The 16,305-nt window shown below is 31.6% G+C and overlaps 1 protein-coding gene across 1 annotated transcript in view; it reads right to left on the reverse strand.

The window, feature by feature from the left end:
• The window catches only part of SCaMC (Short Calcium-binding Mitochondrial Carrier), a 124,293-nt gene extending 109,138 nt beyond the window's left edge, over positions 1 to 15,155 (reverse strand). The window contains exons 1-4 of the mRNA XM_085943348.1: positions 14,721 to 15,155; positions 4,820 to 4,946; positions 1,502 to 1,589; positions 282 to 393 (exon numbers count right to left, since the gene is read on the reverse strand). Coding sequence (XP_085799474.1) covers positions 282 to 393; positions 1,502 to 1,589; positions 4,820 to 4,946; positions 14,721 to 14,900 — 507 coding nt within the window. The 5' untranslated portion in view covers positions 14,901 to 15,155. The remainder of the gene's footprint in view (positions 1 to 281; positions 394 to 1,501; positions 1,590 to 4,819; positions 4,947 to 14,720) is intronic.
• Positions 15,156 to 16,305: the final 1,150 nt, after the last annotated feature.

Here is a 16,305-nt window from a genome sequence, read left to right on the forward strand (position 1 = left end):
TTTCTCGTACCTACTGGATAATATTTTTACACTCTACGTTATTAGTAACGAATCACAGACAGATCTACCAATTTACATCTGAGAAAATCCTTAATAGATGTAGTAATTCACGCAAAGCCTGCCAAAATTGAATCCCAATTTGTTTTCAGATTAATAGTACAACTTACAAATGGTATTAGTAATATATGTTTCGAATCTAGATGGTATTTTAAAACACGATGTAATACAAAGAAAATCACATGTACATTCGTAATACAATGAATAACTAAAATATTACTTACAGTGGAATGACGCCAGAATCTGATAAGACCATGAATATCGGTGCTTGGAGCCAGCAGAAGGTAGTCTCGCCATTCGTCGTAGCTAATATTGAGACTTCCATCCTGATCCATTCTAAAATATAATTTTAAATAACCACATTTAATATTTATTGTCATAAATAGAAAATATATCATTCAGAAAATATAGCATGTCATATGGAAAGAAAAACAGAAATTATTTACATATGATGAAATTAATTGGTAAAAGCACAGTCACAGTCCTTAACACATTGATCGCCAACTAGTTTTACATAAAATAGTTAAAAAATGATTATTTGTCTCTAAGGTATTATTTGATAGGTAATGAAAGAATATAATGTTTTTTTCATTTTGATGATTTTTTTACGTAAATATTGGTTTTTATGATGTGCCGGCCACATGTGTCCGTCGCGGCGCCAACAAGTTAATTTATTCTATTGTGCCGGGCCGGCCACTTCGCCGGTCACCTGTCCATATGTGTTGACGAGAGTATGGTGCCATTTCGCGGTCGAATTATATTTAGATTTAGATAGTATAATAAACAGAAAAGGCACAAATACGGAATAAAAGTTTTCAAATTGGGTAGTATAATACCTGGATACACATAAACTGGAAATATACGTATACATACCTTATAATCATTTTTTTTATTCTATTTTTTTATTATTTACATATTTTTTATAACTTACATTTTTATAATCTATTTAATTTTTATTTTTATATCAACAAAAACACATTTAAAATTTAAAAGGAAAACTTTTTTTTTCATTATGTACATTCTTTACATTAGTGAGCCTATATTTTGTGACTGGGAAGACATATTTTCAGGCCAAGTGGCAGTAATATACAGAAGGGCCATGCCGGTCACCGCGTATCGAAAAATGCACTGCGCGCGTGCCCGCCGGCGCTGTAGAACAACTCTACGCAGGTCTTCTTTGCCGGTCACCGGTGACCCCCATGGCCCCCTGAACGTAATCCAATGCCGGTCACCGGTGACCCCCATGGCGATCAACGTGTTAAGCCATACCATTAAATTGAAGAGAATTAGCTTGGATCATTAAATTTAACATTTGAATAATAAAAAGGATATAATCATGGTCAGCAACACACAGTTCAGTTATGAAAAAAATATTGCAGCATTCATCAGTGTTTGAAAAGTTGTAAATGCAAGTACTTAATGTGAATTTAATAAAGACATTGACCTTTTCAGCAGATTTCTGGCCTCGTGGTTTTCCATTGCGATCCCTAGGTCAGCGAATGCCGAAATGAGCTCTTCCAGATCAACTTTTCCTGAAATTTCACATGAAAATCAGACAGGAAAAATTTTGCTACTGCCAAATCAAAAAGCATTCAGCAACAACATACATTCTTCAAAAGAACTTGGTCAACATATCCTGACTATTAAAGATAATTATGATCATATTTACAATGAACAATGAATGTTATATTATAATAATAAAAAATAAGATTAAAAATTATTAGCAAGTAGATGTTAAACTAAAAATTTAGAGCAATGCTGACGCCATCTAGGAATCACTTAGTAAATAACAGAATATTGATTTAAACGGTAGCCATTTATTGATGGAATTTGAAATATCTGAAAGGATGTTACTTGGTGCGGTAGCTTAATTGATCAAAGCACTCGCCCGACAAAAGAAAATTGCAATCGGTATGATATTTTCTTGGATTTTTATAGTTATATTCAGTATATATACAGAATATAATTATTATATTCAGTGAAGAATACTAAATTCATTATTCCAGGGTTTTGAATAAAAAATAATTAATATAAGTATCAAGGCACATATTCCGTTTGTAACATGAATGAGGCTTTATGACATGATTTGAATTGATTCGGACAACTTTGGATTTTTTTCATATCAATAATTCTCTCATTGGCTAGAATGTATGTGAAATAATGCATTGTAAAAGTTTTGGTTACCAATTGTGAAGATGTTGTAAGACGAAACCGGTCTTGTAGTGATAGAAAAGATCATGGAAATAGTATTTCATAAAAATAAAACAATGTTTATTATACTTTAATACCAAAACTAGTGTGTACTTTAATACCACGTCATTCTAACGAGAATGAACAGTAAACATTAATGTGAAATAAATGTCATCAAATTTACATATATTGTTTTTTAATGGCTGACGACCATTCATTGTCATAAAAGTCTGCCAAGCCTCCACTACGAGGAAGTAGTAATTCATTTAATGTCATGAGAAGTAGTTTAAGGGTACAGTAATTTTAACTGTAACCTCAATGAATGTAAATGGTTACACACCTACCAATTATAATTCTTTATTTTGTTATTCTATGGTGCCTACTATATTCAGATCAAAAGACAAGATTTTATAAATAATTAAGGAGTTGGGTAGAAGAGTGGCGTGAGAGATAAACTTTTAATTAGCACAAACAGTACAATGGTATGTTTACATTTTTACCACCTGTAGTTAAAGAAGGAATGGAGAATTCTAAAAATACTGTTGCATCAATACTCTTTAAGCCCCTCTTCTATTAGACCTTTTGGGAAATATTTATGGAATTTAAAAACCACCAAGAAATGTAAGGAATTAATAATCTAGCCACATTTTTTTTATTTGTGGTGGTTTATTTACAATGACGGATGAGATTTCACAGATTATTTTATCAAATGCTCATATTTCAGAACAAGCATTGTGTGAAATTTACAACATGTCGAGATAAATGGTACAGTATAATAATATATGCTTCAGCAAGGTCGGGTTCATTAAATTGTCATGTCATAAAAATTATGCAATAATTATTCAGTTAGTTTATGTACATGGGAATTTAAATTAAATTGAAAGTTCTGTAACTCAATGATTCAAAAATACTTTTTAGAGAAATATTTTTCCCACATTAGGTATGTTAGTGATAAAATTATTATTTCAAAATGTGCATTGTTCATCTAGATTTTTTTACTAATAAAAATATGGAGCATATTATATGACTTCCATAGTATTGTGATATTTTTATAGACTTCTTTTTTATGAGGATTGATTGTTATTCATCCGCAAAATAACAAATTTATTGAAAAGTTATATGTGTATTTGAACCATCTATCTGAATTAGAACATGCAACATAATTACAGGTTTAAAATATATTTTTCAAACAATTTGAGGTCAAGATTACATTTAAAAAAACTTTACTCAATATTAAAATTTTAATTGATAGAATTTTTGTACTACAGTAAACTCCTCCATGCACGATACGGTGTATACAATGACAGTGGCGCACCCAGGGGGGGGGCCAGGGGGCCCTGGCACCCCCCAAAATAAATATTATCAGAATGTAATTCACCAGCACCTTTATAGAAAAATTTCTTAGATTTTAATTTCTAACACAAAAATTTCGAAAATGCCGGGTTTTTTTAGAAACCCAATCCCTAATGGAACTGTCAAAAAATTCTCCGTGTCCACCCGAATTCCGGAGTGGTGTAGGTCATAGCTTGGGAGGGCTGACAGAGCTCTAGCCGGGGGGCTCGGATTATGGGGGGCCCGGCGTGTCGGGTTGACCAGATAAGTGAGATAAACACACATCATAAATTAGCTTTAATAGTAAAATGTGGCGCTATTATACTTCATGGCCATGAACATTTTCAATTACTTATATAATTGTGCAATATATTTTTTGATTATTATGTGTCGATACTCCACAGCTCCATTATTAAAGTAGATGTATTAAAAAACGCCAATAATTCACTGTGTAAGTAGGTACCCTTAATTTGAACTAAAACACAATTTGGAAAACGTTAATTTAGTGTTTCATACTGCCTTTAATCTTAGCGGTAGGTAGGGGGGCCGCCAAATATCCTAGCCTGAGGGCCCGTTTCAGGATGTGGGGACCATGGTGTAGGTACACCGAGTGCAATAGACAAACGACCGATAAATGAGAAATTAGGCTGTGAAGAAGAAAAAGAGCCTATGGGACTAATTTACATTCTCCTCCTTGGGCCCCCCCCAATATTAAATCCTGGGTGCGCCACTGTACAATGATATGATAGCTCTTATGAAAATTGGAACTGATGTTAGAAAATCATTAAAAGATTCATGCAAACAATCCAAAATCTCAGATTTTCTTAATAAATAATGTGTATTAAATATGTTAAAATAATTGTCTGCTGTAGTATATTAAAAAGAAAAAAGCAATAGTTTGCATTATCCTTGTTTTTCGTTTATCAGTGCCGCCTCTCTTCATAATAATTAACCCGGATAATCGAGAGTCTACTGTATTTCATATGACTTCATAAGAAACTTTCATCAGTTTATGTAAGTATAATGTAATATGTAATCCACATAATTTATAATGACCGGTTTCATCTCCTTATAATAACATTATATGCTCACCTTATTTGTCATTATAACATATAAAATAATACAAAATATAATTCAAAGCTGTTATCTATTTAATCTACCATGTTACCGAATGATAAAATGAAATGTATGGTTGAATATAAGATATAGTATTATTAAAATTATAATAAAATAAAATTACCATCTTTGTTTTTATCGAGGTGTGAGAATTGGAGTTTAAGATTTTTTTCGTGCTCCCGCACATAGTGGATGAACTCTGATAGGCAGACATCGCCACTTTTATTGGAGTCAGACTGTGCCAGGAATTTCTGTCAACAAAAATACAATTATAGATTACTATTCAATGTTACGTTGCAATGTAAACAACACTTTTCAAGGAACTTTATAGGTAATAAAAATTCTACTGTGGGTATTTAAAAATATCAAAATTGCGTATAGTAATTTATAAAACTGATATTTGTTTAAACTTCATTGTAATGTTATAACTTGAATTGGTTGTGTAGTAAAACTATAACATTAGGTGTGAGCTGCCACCAGAATATAATAAACATGTCTATTGATATATTCTGTTTACTCTAGCCAGCGTTGCACTAACGCAATGGGCAATTCCATATCTGCCCAACTTCATGGCGGTTTGAATTCGGAATACATTAACCAGACAATTAGAAACCTTCCGAGACAGGTTCATGTTCGGATGCTTGAACTGCTTCTCGGTGGCTTCTAATGGTCAACGTGATAGAAGCCACATCCAACACAATTCTGTATTGCAGATGGCTATTATAGTTTTTGAATAAAACAAGCTTTGATCATTACTAGTGGACTAAGTATCTGGAATATTTATTATATATTTAGGTATGCTCTTACAAATTTCATTCTTTAGTTACAAGAATGTGGTTTGAAAAACTTTATCTTCATTACAATAAGGATGTATATTGCAAATGTATATTAATGTGTTTACAGGACGTTTACAGAGTGTTACTATTATGTTAATTTGTCTGCTTATCCTTTTTATTGCCAGGCAAATATTACCAGGTAGGTAGGTACCTGTAGGATAGCAATTTTTGTAAAATGTTTTACATTTTCACATTAAAATAATAAATATTGTTATAAAAATATACATGACGTTGACAATGAAGTCATTATTAACTCGCTTGTGGCTTAACAGAATATAAAAGCTAAAAGAGTCTGGTGTAAATATCGGTGGTACTCGACTTTTGTACATTCTATTTTTGTACAATTCGCTATTTTGTATACATTTCTTAAAATTTAGATTTTTGTCGATAATGCATAAAATGGTAAAAAAGTAAAGGCTGGTTTGACAAATTTAAACACAATTATTCTTTATATAATATTAAATTCACAGGAGAAGCTGCCAGTGCAAATAAAAATGAGACACAAATGTTATTTCCTAATTGTCCACATTATTTTAGATTTAGAATATACTTTTTGATGTTTTTTTACATTGCTCTACTTTTCACATGTTTTCAAGAACCAATTTATTATGTACAAAAGTAGAGGACTGCCTGTGTTGAAATTGTGTATGTGAGGACTAGTCGTACTATAAGTAATCTCTAACTATAACAGTTTCCAGTTAGGAAGCATTTTATCAAAGGTGAATGAGTATTAAATATTTATAATCGTGAGTCGTCAACATATTGATTTTGTTATAATTACCTACTACTAACAATAAATCTACACACATCTAGCTTTATATGCCATTACAAGTAGACCTAGGTCAAGTAAATAACTTATTCAGGGCAAGTGATCAGATGTTCTAGGTAGGTAGATGGTAAGACTACAAAAGCAAGGTTCAACAACACACACTAAAACCAAACTCAATGGTGTAAGAGTATAATATAAAGTCGAACTAGTTATTACGGTGTAATCTATTTATTTATTTATATGTACTGCTTATGTTTATATTATGACTATATATTTAAAATTATAGAAGAAGATAATTATTATGTCTATTCAAAATACAAATATTTTGCTATTTTAAATATTCAAAGACAGTGAAAGTTTCAAGGTTTCGACGTAATATACAGTTAAGATAATAAATTGATAAATACATAAGTAATACACAAAATAATTATTGTATTCTGTAGTATTGTAATAAAATTGAATCAATGTCGATTACTTCATGATATTATTGTTATCATTTTATTAAGTACTAGTAAATTTATTTGATATTATGTGGTTCAAAACTGCCAATAATGTTTTTAAAAGAATGCTTAATATTTTCAATCGTAAATGGAGCATATTATTATGAGTTTGTTACATGTGAATATAAGTGACTTTTACTTGTGGGGATGCTGTTGACCAATATTTGCTAAAAATGATCTACTTAGGGTTTTGTAACTAATTCAAACTTGGAAGATGAAATTTTATATTTATACTAAGTGGTTTTGTGGTATGGTAGCTGAGATATTCAAAAAATATTTACGTAATTGTTCGATAAACACATACTAATATAATATAGTATACTCTAGTTGTTTATGTCTAGGGATGCTTCATATCTTTTTCATCTATGGACCGCACCCCACTGGTGAATATAATAAGACAAAAATATTTATTGGTATAGCAAAATTAGAATTTTTCAGTTGACCCTGAATGTAGAATTTAAGCGATGAGATTCAGGAAACAACTATGAATTAAACATATCTATGAAAAATATTTTAATATAACTATGTATTACACTTTAAAAGTTTGACAATATTATAAGTTATAAAAGTATCAATAAAGCTTAGATTTAGTTTAAACACAAATTAATAAAATGAAAATGGCAAAAAAATGGTATATTTATCATTAAAATAAGACATTTTGTTAAATGAATACTTAATTATGAAAGGTCATATTATTATAGATACAGCCTATTGAAAACTAAAATATATGCGTCAAGGCAGATCATCGGCAGAGTAGTAAATATTCAAAAGAAAACTCTATTAAGTAGTTGTAAGGTTAAAAATTATTGACATTTGCTTAAAATATTTAAAGCATCTACACAACACATGTGTGACAAAATATACAAAAATAGCTGGCTTTAATAATAGATGTTCAGAATTTGCATATGCTTATACAAAACACAAGAGATTTTCATTGTGCCGGTATAAAGAAACATCTTCAATATCTTATTTGAATCTATATCTCTCATATGCATTGGGGTTTTGTACTCTGAATACATAATACGCATTAAGTATATTATTATACTACAATGTGAATGTGTTTTAAAAAGTTTTTTTTTTATTTTGGCTGTTAACCATTCCATTAAGAGAATAATATAAATGGATCAATGCCCTGGATCCAAACATAAATTACTAATAAAATTACAATTACTGTATCATGGAATTCATAAAAACAGTTGTAAAATGTATGTTTTTTTCTTCAATATATAGTATCAACACTATTTATGAGCATGACTAAGCATCTTGTTTTAATGGGTAAGTATATTAATTTTAGATATTAAAACTACAGTCGAACTTGATTATTACGAAGAAGATGGGACCGACTGAATTTGCTCTTTATAAGCATTACTCGTTATATCATAGAATATTTATTTTTAAATGAGCGGTCACATGACACAAAAAGTCGCAATTCAAATAAAAATACACAATTAGAATTTTCCCCGAAACAAGCATGGCATTCATAAACTACAAAAGAAGTTGTTTATTGTAATGAACGCTGGTAGGTACCTACTGACTTCGGCTTAGATTTTTTACATGAAATTTCAACCATATGCGTGGATACTTTTTCAAAGTTGTCTGCGAAAACACCAATCAGGTACTTAGACACTTAACTAGTGTCATAAACATAATCCGATCCCGGCGGCATCGGTCTCCTGTCAGATTTATTGCTTAGGGTCAAAAATGTTTTTAAACAGTCAACAAATTAACAGTATTAAGAAAATTTTTGATGATATTTTTGCTAGGTATATCCGATAAGTAGCTCGTTATAAAAGTGAATAAATGTATGGAGAAAATCATAAACTAAAATGTCAACGAATGTTCCCTCATTACACCGAGATCTCGCTATGTCTGTGATCATAATAACCGAGTTCAACTGTAATATTATTAAATACTTAATTACCATATAGAATGAACTTGACTGTGTATACTATGAACAAATCGTAATCATGAACAAGGATGTGCAATTAATTCAGTCACATCTGGAGACAGCATGGTGCATATGTTTAGCTGATTATAAAATTACACAGAGGTTTTCAAACATTTAGGATTAATAAATAAGTACGTACCCACTAATTTACCCATTGAAAAGAATTTAAAAAAAATATATGAGTGACGTTTAATAATAAAAGTGATGTAAATTCTACAAATTTTGGAAAATTAACAAATAATGCTTTATTTAAAAAATATATTTATAATGCCATTTCCATGACGTAACACCAGTTCAATTCAAAAATAGGTTTTCATAAAAATTTAATATTAATAAGCTTTATATCAAGATAAAAGATTCTTCTTAAATATTTAAACGCCAAAAATGTTTTGCCAGAATTTTTAGGAAGAATGGAAAGTGGCTGTATTGGGTTTTAGTTTGTCTGATATATATAAACCGCAAGGAATAGTGAGATATTATTTATTTTGTTTTAGAACACATTTTTTTTTTAAATTAGACCTCCACAAATAAAAGTTTTCACGTTGTTGAATTGAATAAGGTAAATACTTAGGTACCTGCTTTCAATTATATGTTCAATAATTTCTATTGAAATTGGTATTTTTGTATAGGTAACTTGAACAACCAGTGACAGAACTTTAACATAAATATTTTGGTAATCAAAATTTTATGTAAGAAGGTATCGCAGACATTATCTAAGCGGGTGACCCAGATGTCAGCAAGACATTATGTTAAATCAACACTGCTTCATATTATTATAATATGCTGTTTAATAATAATATATCCAAATAATAATAGAAAAAAATATGGTCATTGAGATGGTGCATAATATTATAAAAATAATTGAAATACTGCAATAATTAGTAGGGTACATAATTTATTTTATATATGAAATATAAAAATCTATGACCTCCAAGGCCTGAACGAAATCTGAGCATAAGTGTGAGTGAGAAGGCATTTGTTATGTGAATAATCTCCACAATAGGATGGAATGCATTTGATTATACAAGTTTGGTAGACAGACATGAACTGACTAATTTGATCTGCCAAATAGTGTGGTGGGTTTTGATTAAGGGTGATTATAATGCCTCTATGAGAAAAAATTTAATTCATTAATTAATTTTCATTTTAAATAATTAACACATATCTAAAAACAATATTCTTTTATTAGGTAAAGAATAATCTTACAGTTAAAAAAAACTTTATAAAAGTGTGTGTTTTTTGGAAGGCTGATAATTATTAATAATATATGAAATTTTATTATTATTATTATTATTAAGTAAAATGCAATTTAATAAGTTCTTTACAAGGTGACAAAACGATTTTGTAAAAATTGATTGTTTTAATGTATTTTTTCCTAATTACAACAAATTACTAAAAAAACAAATAACTACATAAATGTTGAGTATCATCTTGCGTACTTGATGGGTCCTTTCATTGCAGTATTAAAAGTTCTTTATAATCGCTTAGTTCGAAGTAGGTCTATTGTCTGGGCTCCACATCAGTCGAATGATGCATGATGGAGAGGGTTGAAAATAATTTTTTGAGACTCTCAGACTTTACAGACTGTATGGATAAAATCCATGGCTCTACTCGACTGACTTTTTCTTAGATATGCTTATCTATTGTCCGGCAACTTCATCTTGGCTACGTGGCAAAACTGTGAACTACAATCAGCTAATCGAACTTCCGGTTTCAAAAAAGGAACGCCCTCAAATTATTCATTACATTTTTGACAGTCGTATTGGACGCATCTATCAATTTACGTAATTTGAAGCTTTTTATATTCAAAAGATGTCTAAAACAATACGAAGTCATGTTCGAATTATTATTAGTAAACTTTTGATTTATTGTGAAGAAGAAAAAGAGTCGCATTTAAAAGGCCAGCCTATACAATACCATATCACGGGTTGCTGTCATTGTCAGATATGTCAAAATTCAGTGTTGTAATACTAGAAATATTTCCCCAAAAACTGGGAATTATGTTTGTATATTATATAGTTGTGTGTATTGTAATCTATTTTATTAATATTTTTGACTTATAATAATTCAGTATAAATGATCATTTAAGTACACTGGCAGTGTAATAGTAAATTGGCAAGAAGAATATTTTCAAGAATAAACATTATTGTCATTAAATCAATTATTACGGAGATGTAAAATTTACAAAAATGCTTAAAATTATCAAGATACTTATACGTAGTGTATCATTAATTTACAAGAATATCCCAAGGACAGTTTCTAGAATCATGAAAGAAATGACTGCAGCGAGTGCCTCCTCTTCAAAAATCGTAACGCCTGGAAAAAATAAGATTGCATTGGACAGTATGGACTTATGTACTATACGTCAAAAAGTGTAGGAGTTTTATACTGTCCACAAACAAGTTCCGACGCTGCAAAACATATTGGTTTCCTTAGGAGAGTGCATGGATTTTCAAGGAAGCAAAGAATTTTTACGGCGACGGTTACATAAGCTAGGGTTTAAATTAAAAAAAAAAGCCTTTCTAAAAGAAATGTTATCATAGAGAGGAGAGACACGGCATAGTTGCATGGAGAACATTCCCACAAATTCTATAATAGTTATGGATATTGCCCCTTACCATAGCATTAAAATAAATAAACCGCCAACTATGGCCAATAAAAAAATCGTTATGCAAGAATGGCTGAAAGACAATAATATTATATTCGAAGAAAATATGGTTAAAACTAAATTAAAAGAAATAATTGATAGAAATAAACCACCACCAAAGTATTTATTCGACGAGCTGATTAAAGAAAAAGGCTCAACAGTAGTTCGTCTACCACCATACCCCTGTGATCTTAACCCAATAGAATTTATCTGGTCACTTGTGAAAAGAAGAATTGCAAGTAATAATGTTGATTGCCGAACAGCTGACACGCAGAGGCTAACAGAAGATGCTTTTGGAACGATAACACCGGACGATTGGAAAAAAACAATGTGAACACACAATACATTTGGAAGAGGATTATATGGTAAAAGATAGATGTTGTGAGACTATGAGTGACCAAAGTTTAGTTTTTAGTGTCGATTTTGACAGCAGTAGTGAAAGTGAATTAGTATCGAGTGATGATGAAACCAATATGTCTGGTGTAGAATACCACACATGATGATTGGTTTACTTGATGATTGGGTACTTTTAAAAGTTGTGTTGATGACCTTATGACGTTATCAATTATTTTAATCTTATTTGTATTTACGGTTAGTTAATTAATTGTCCTTGTATTTTTAAACCGATAAGTAGGTACATATTGTTTTAAAATTTATAATGTTAGGTGGATATAATTTAGTTTATAGAAAATTATTTTCACAGTAGGTATGTGTTTCGACAACAATTTTACTAAAAATACGATATAAAAGACATCATTTGTAAATTATAAAAAAATGTGATTGGGTCATCAAAATAATATTGAATATGTTATATCTATCACTTCTACTTATTTAGTCATAATTTGTGTTCTCCTAATTATTTAATTAATAAATACCTGCAGCAATATTATCAGTTAATGTGGGTTCAATGATATATTTCCTTCCAAATTCAATAATTACGCTGTATTAATTATCCTAATATAATAGTAATAATTAAGAGGTGAAATTATTTAAAATAATTTTTCTATTGATACTTACCGAACAATAATTGGACTCCTAAATTAAGTACTTACTGAGAACTTACTGATTGATATAAATTAAAAACCTAATTTCGCGGGATTTGTTTTCTCAAAAAATGACAACACTGAGAAATATTCTATGCGCGACAAGAGCGACTTCCTGTTGTAGCCTAAATAATGTTGTCGTACAGTAGTGCAGTCTAAAATTTAGAAGAGATCTATATTTGGGTACTAACTAAGACTTATACACGGTGTAAATGAGAGCCCTGTCTTTCTTGGTAATATTGACTTGTGTATCCCTGATAGTTATCTTAGAAATTGAGAGCATCTATTGCTTGTTTTAAAAATAACCAAAAAGGTGAAATTAAAGAAAAATTCAAAGGAAAAAGGTTATTCCTGAAGTAAAATGTGTTTATTATTGTTTTTTCGACTGACCGAATTTATCATTATTTCTTACTTTCTCAAAATTATTCCAAATAAGGCTCTAATGTATTTTATGATCATAATATTAATCTAATTGAATTAACACACAAAGAAAATGGCCACATTCTAATCTTATTTCTTACTCTATGATAATTCTATTTTTCAGGAACATCAACAATAATAGTAATGTTTGATAGATGACACTACGCAGATGAAATGGCAATGGGGTGGACATGTCACTCGGTGAGTGGACAACCGCTGGACAAATGCCATCATACAGTGGTACCCAAGGGGCAATACACGCCCACAGGGACACCCCAAAACCCACTGGATAGATATACTCATAAAGTTCGTTGGATGTATGTGGCAGCGAAGAATTAGGGACCGAGAAGAGTGGAGGCAGCTATGGGAGACCTTCATCCAGCAGTAGATCAACCCCAGCTGATGATGATGATGATTAATGTTTATTATTCCCAAAGGGTTTGGACTATAACAAGAGGGAATCTTGACCTTTTGGTATTACAACAGTCTATAGTGATTCTAAGACATTTTATTGGATAATTATTGGTAGCCACAGATAAAATATATTTTTATGTGTTCGCTCAAAAAATGCGGTTTTTGGGATGTTACAAATGGATTCACAAAGCAAAATAATTTGTAGCTAATTTAATCATTAATTTTAGTAGCCTTTTTTCAGCTTCTTTCATATACTTGGTCTCATGGCCCCCACAAGGGGGGGAGGGGCTGACAGGGCTCTAGCCTGGGGGCCCGGTGTGGCAAGCCGACAAAATGACAAAAAACACACCAGAAATTTGCTCTAATAGTAAAAAAGTCACCTGCGGCGCTATTTTCCTAAATGGTTATTAATATTTAAAAATATGTGTCTTTGCAATATAATTTGATGTGATATTTTGATTGATATAATTAAATGATAATTCACGCGTAGAATTTTGTAATATAATTATTTTGTGTGTTTTCTGGCGAATATATGGCGATGGGTTCCATGTTACTTGGGTACCTACCACAAAATGAGGTCGCGATCAGTGCTTCATAATTTATGCTGAGTGCCGACAACTCAATAAATCAACTGGATTTATTTAAAAATCGGTAAAAATACATGGAATACCCTTAACCCTAGGGTTCCGTGGAAACCATTTGGGGAATACTGCTGTAAAAGATCACACTGCCCTTAAACTTAGCGATAGGTAGGGGGGCCCGCCATAGATCCTAGCCTGGGGGCCCGCTTTAGGGTGTGGGGGCCATGCTTGGTCTGGTTCTGGGAAACCACGTTTTTAATGTCATTGATTACACATAATCTTCAGTTATTCTTTTATTTTATTAACCTGGTGGTTTAGCGGAAGGCTTACCATAAAGTAAAATGAAAGACATTTTATGATTTTAATTAATCAAAAATAATTTCATTATATCTAGGTAGGTACCTAGATAACATTTTTGGGTAATTTTATAATACTCCATATCGTCATTGTGGTTAGGGTGTTTTAAGACATACCATAAGACAAACAAAACCTAACGATATGGACTATTATAAAATTACTCATTATTGATATTATCCAATATTTCTGGTGGCCTTTCGGTTACCACATCACATGTATTAGGTACACATTAAAGTGAAAGGTTTTAAAAAGAACAGCATGTAGATAACCAAATACAATATGAGCATAACAAATACCTAATTATAGTGTTTTATTATTATTATTTTCATGCTAACCTAATTGAAATCAGACTCTATGGTAAAATTTTCCCACATTTTTTTTGGATGGGACAGGCTGCGATTTTTTTAAACTTAATAACAAAACCCAGTAAATTCATTTCGGAGACACAAAAACATTTTTAAAAATTCTGCAACGGAAACTATTTTTGGATTATGTTGTTTTACTACGAACCTCGGCATACTTGTGGTGAAGGCCGAATTCCTTCAATGCGAGGGATAGATCATGAATATCGATCTTCCCATCGCCGTCTGAATCCAGTCTGCCGAAAAGCTTCTCCAGGCGCTCTTCATCTTCTCTTGGTAATTCATCGATTTCTAGTGGACGATGACAGTTCGTTGGCACAGCGACCATGCCTAAAGTGACGTTACACTACTACTGGTTTCAGGAAATGGGGTCGAATAGTATTAATCGTGTCTTAACCGAATAACAAGACCATGACAAGCTATAACAAAAATGCAGTTCATAAAACGAGATTCACTAATGATACGATTTATTTCAAAAATCTATAAGAAGCAAACTGAAAACACCCCACGATTTTCGACAGCGCCAAACCTTTCATCCATCTGACTATCTGAGAATCTGACCAATCTGACAGCGCGAGGTACTAGCGATGGTAGTATCAATATCATAGACCAATACTTTTGAATCAATACTTTATTTCTTTACGATAACGGTATTGATATTTTTGTCTTCCGCTTCAATTAACAATAAATTACTGTCATTTTTTGAGACGAAACGATGTTCGTCTTTGTCGTACTTGAGTCGAAGTAAAAATATTGTCACCGAGAAAATCATTCCATATGAGCATAGTATCGTTCAACATTTCGATATCTGCTTGGATTATAAAAGATTTTTGTGATACTAACTTGTGGCCGGCGCTACCAAGAATGAATGGTTAAAAATCTCATGTGGATATAAAAAAAATACTGTAATAAACATTAGAATAATATATAGATTGCTATTTAAATTTATACTGTTACTGGTAAGGGTTAAGAAGCATGGCCCCCACATCCGCAACGGGCCCCCAGGCTAGGATGTTTGGCGGCCCCCCCTACCTATCGCCAAGAGTGAAGGCAGTGTGACGCGTTGCAGTAGCGTTTTCCAAATGCTGTACGCGGTAAAATTGAAATGTATTTTTATCAATTTTTAATATGTAGGTACCTACATCCATTTGAATTATGGAGTTGTCGAGTATCAGCACACAGTTAAAAATTGTATCATACAACCAAATATTTTTTATTATTAATATCACTGAAGTAAAATAGCACCGCGGACGACTTTTTTTTTACTATAAGAACAAATTTGTGATCTGTGTTTATCTCACTTATCCGGTCGACTCGTCACGCCAGGCCCTTCCTGAGCCCGGGCCCCCTGGCTAGAGCCCTGTCACCCCACCCTTAGTGGGGGCCATGTTAAGAAGTGTCCCCTTTCTCAGCGTACAATGCCTCAAATTGACTAAAATTTTTGTAATGCAATATCATTCGTGGAAACCTGGTAACCATTGAATGTCACTCAACATTATTATTCTTTCTGGGACGCTCGCAGCGTAACTTTGAAGACAGATTCTTGTTAGTTACGCACCTACTCTGTATGCTCAAAATGGCCTGAAGATATGGTACCTAGTTGGCAGAAAAAAACTATTTTGATGTAATAAATACTATTTCAAAAATACGCCTTGCAACGAAAAAACTTGCTTGCAAGAAATGAGAACCCTTTATGTAACCAAGTAATCTTTTTTTATGGAATGTTCTGCTAT

Source organism: Rhyacophila brunnea, unplaced genomic scaffold (genome assembly GCF_057557595.1).
Source record: "Rhyacophila brunnea isolate RB1 unplaced genomic scaffold, BYU_Rbru_1.0 scaffold_1, whole genome shotgun sequence".
Lineage (NCBI taxonomy): Eukaryota > Metazoa > Arthropoda > Insecta > Trichoptera > Rhyacophilidae > Rhyacophila > Rhyacophila brunnea.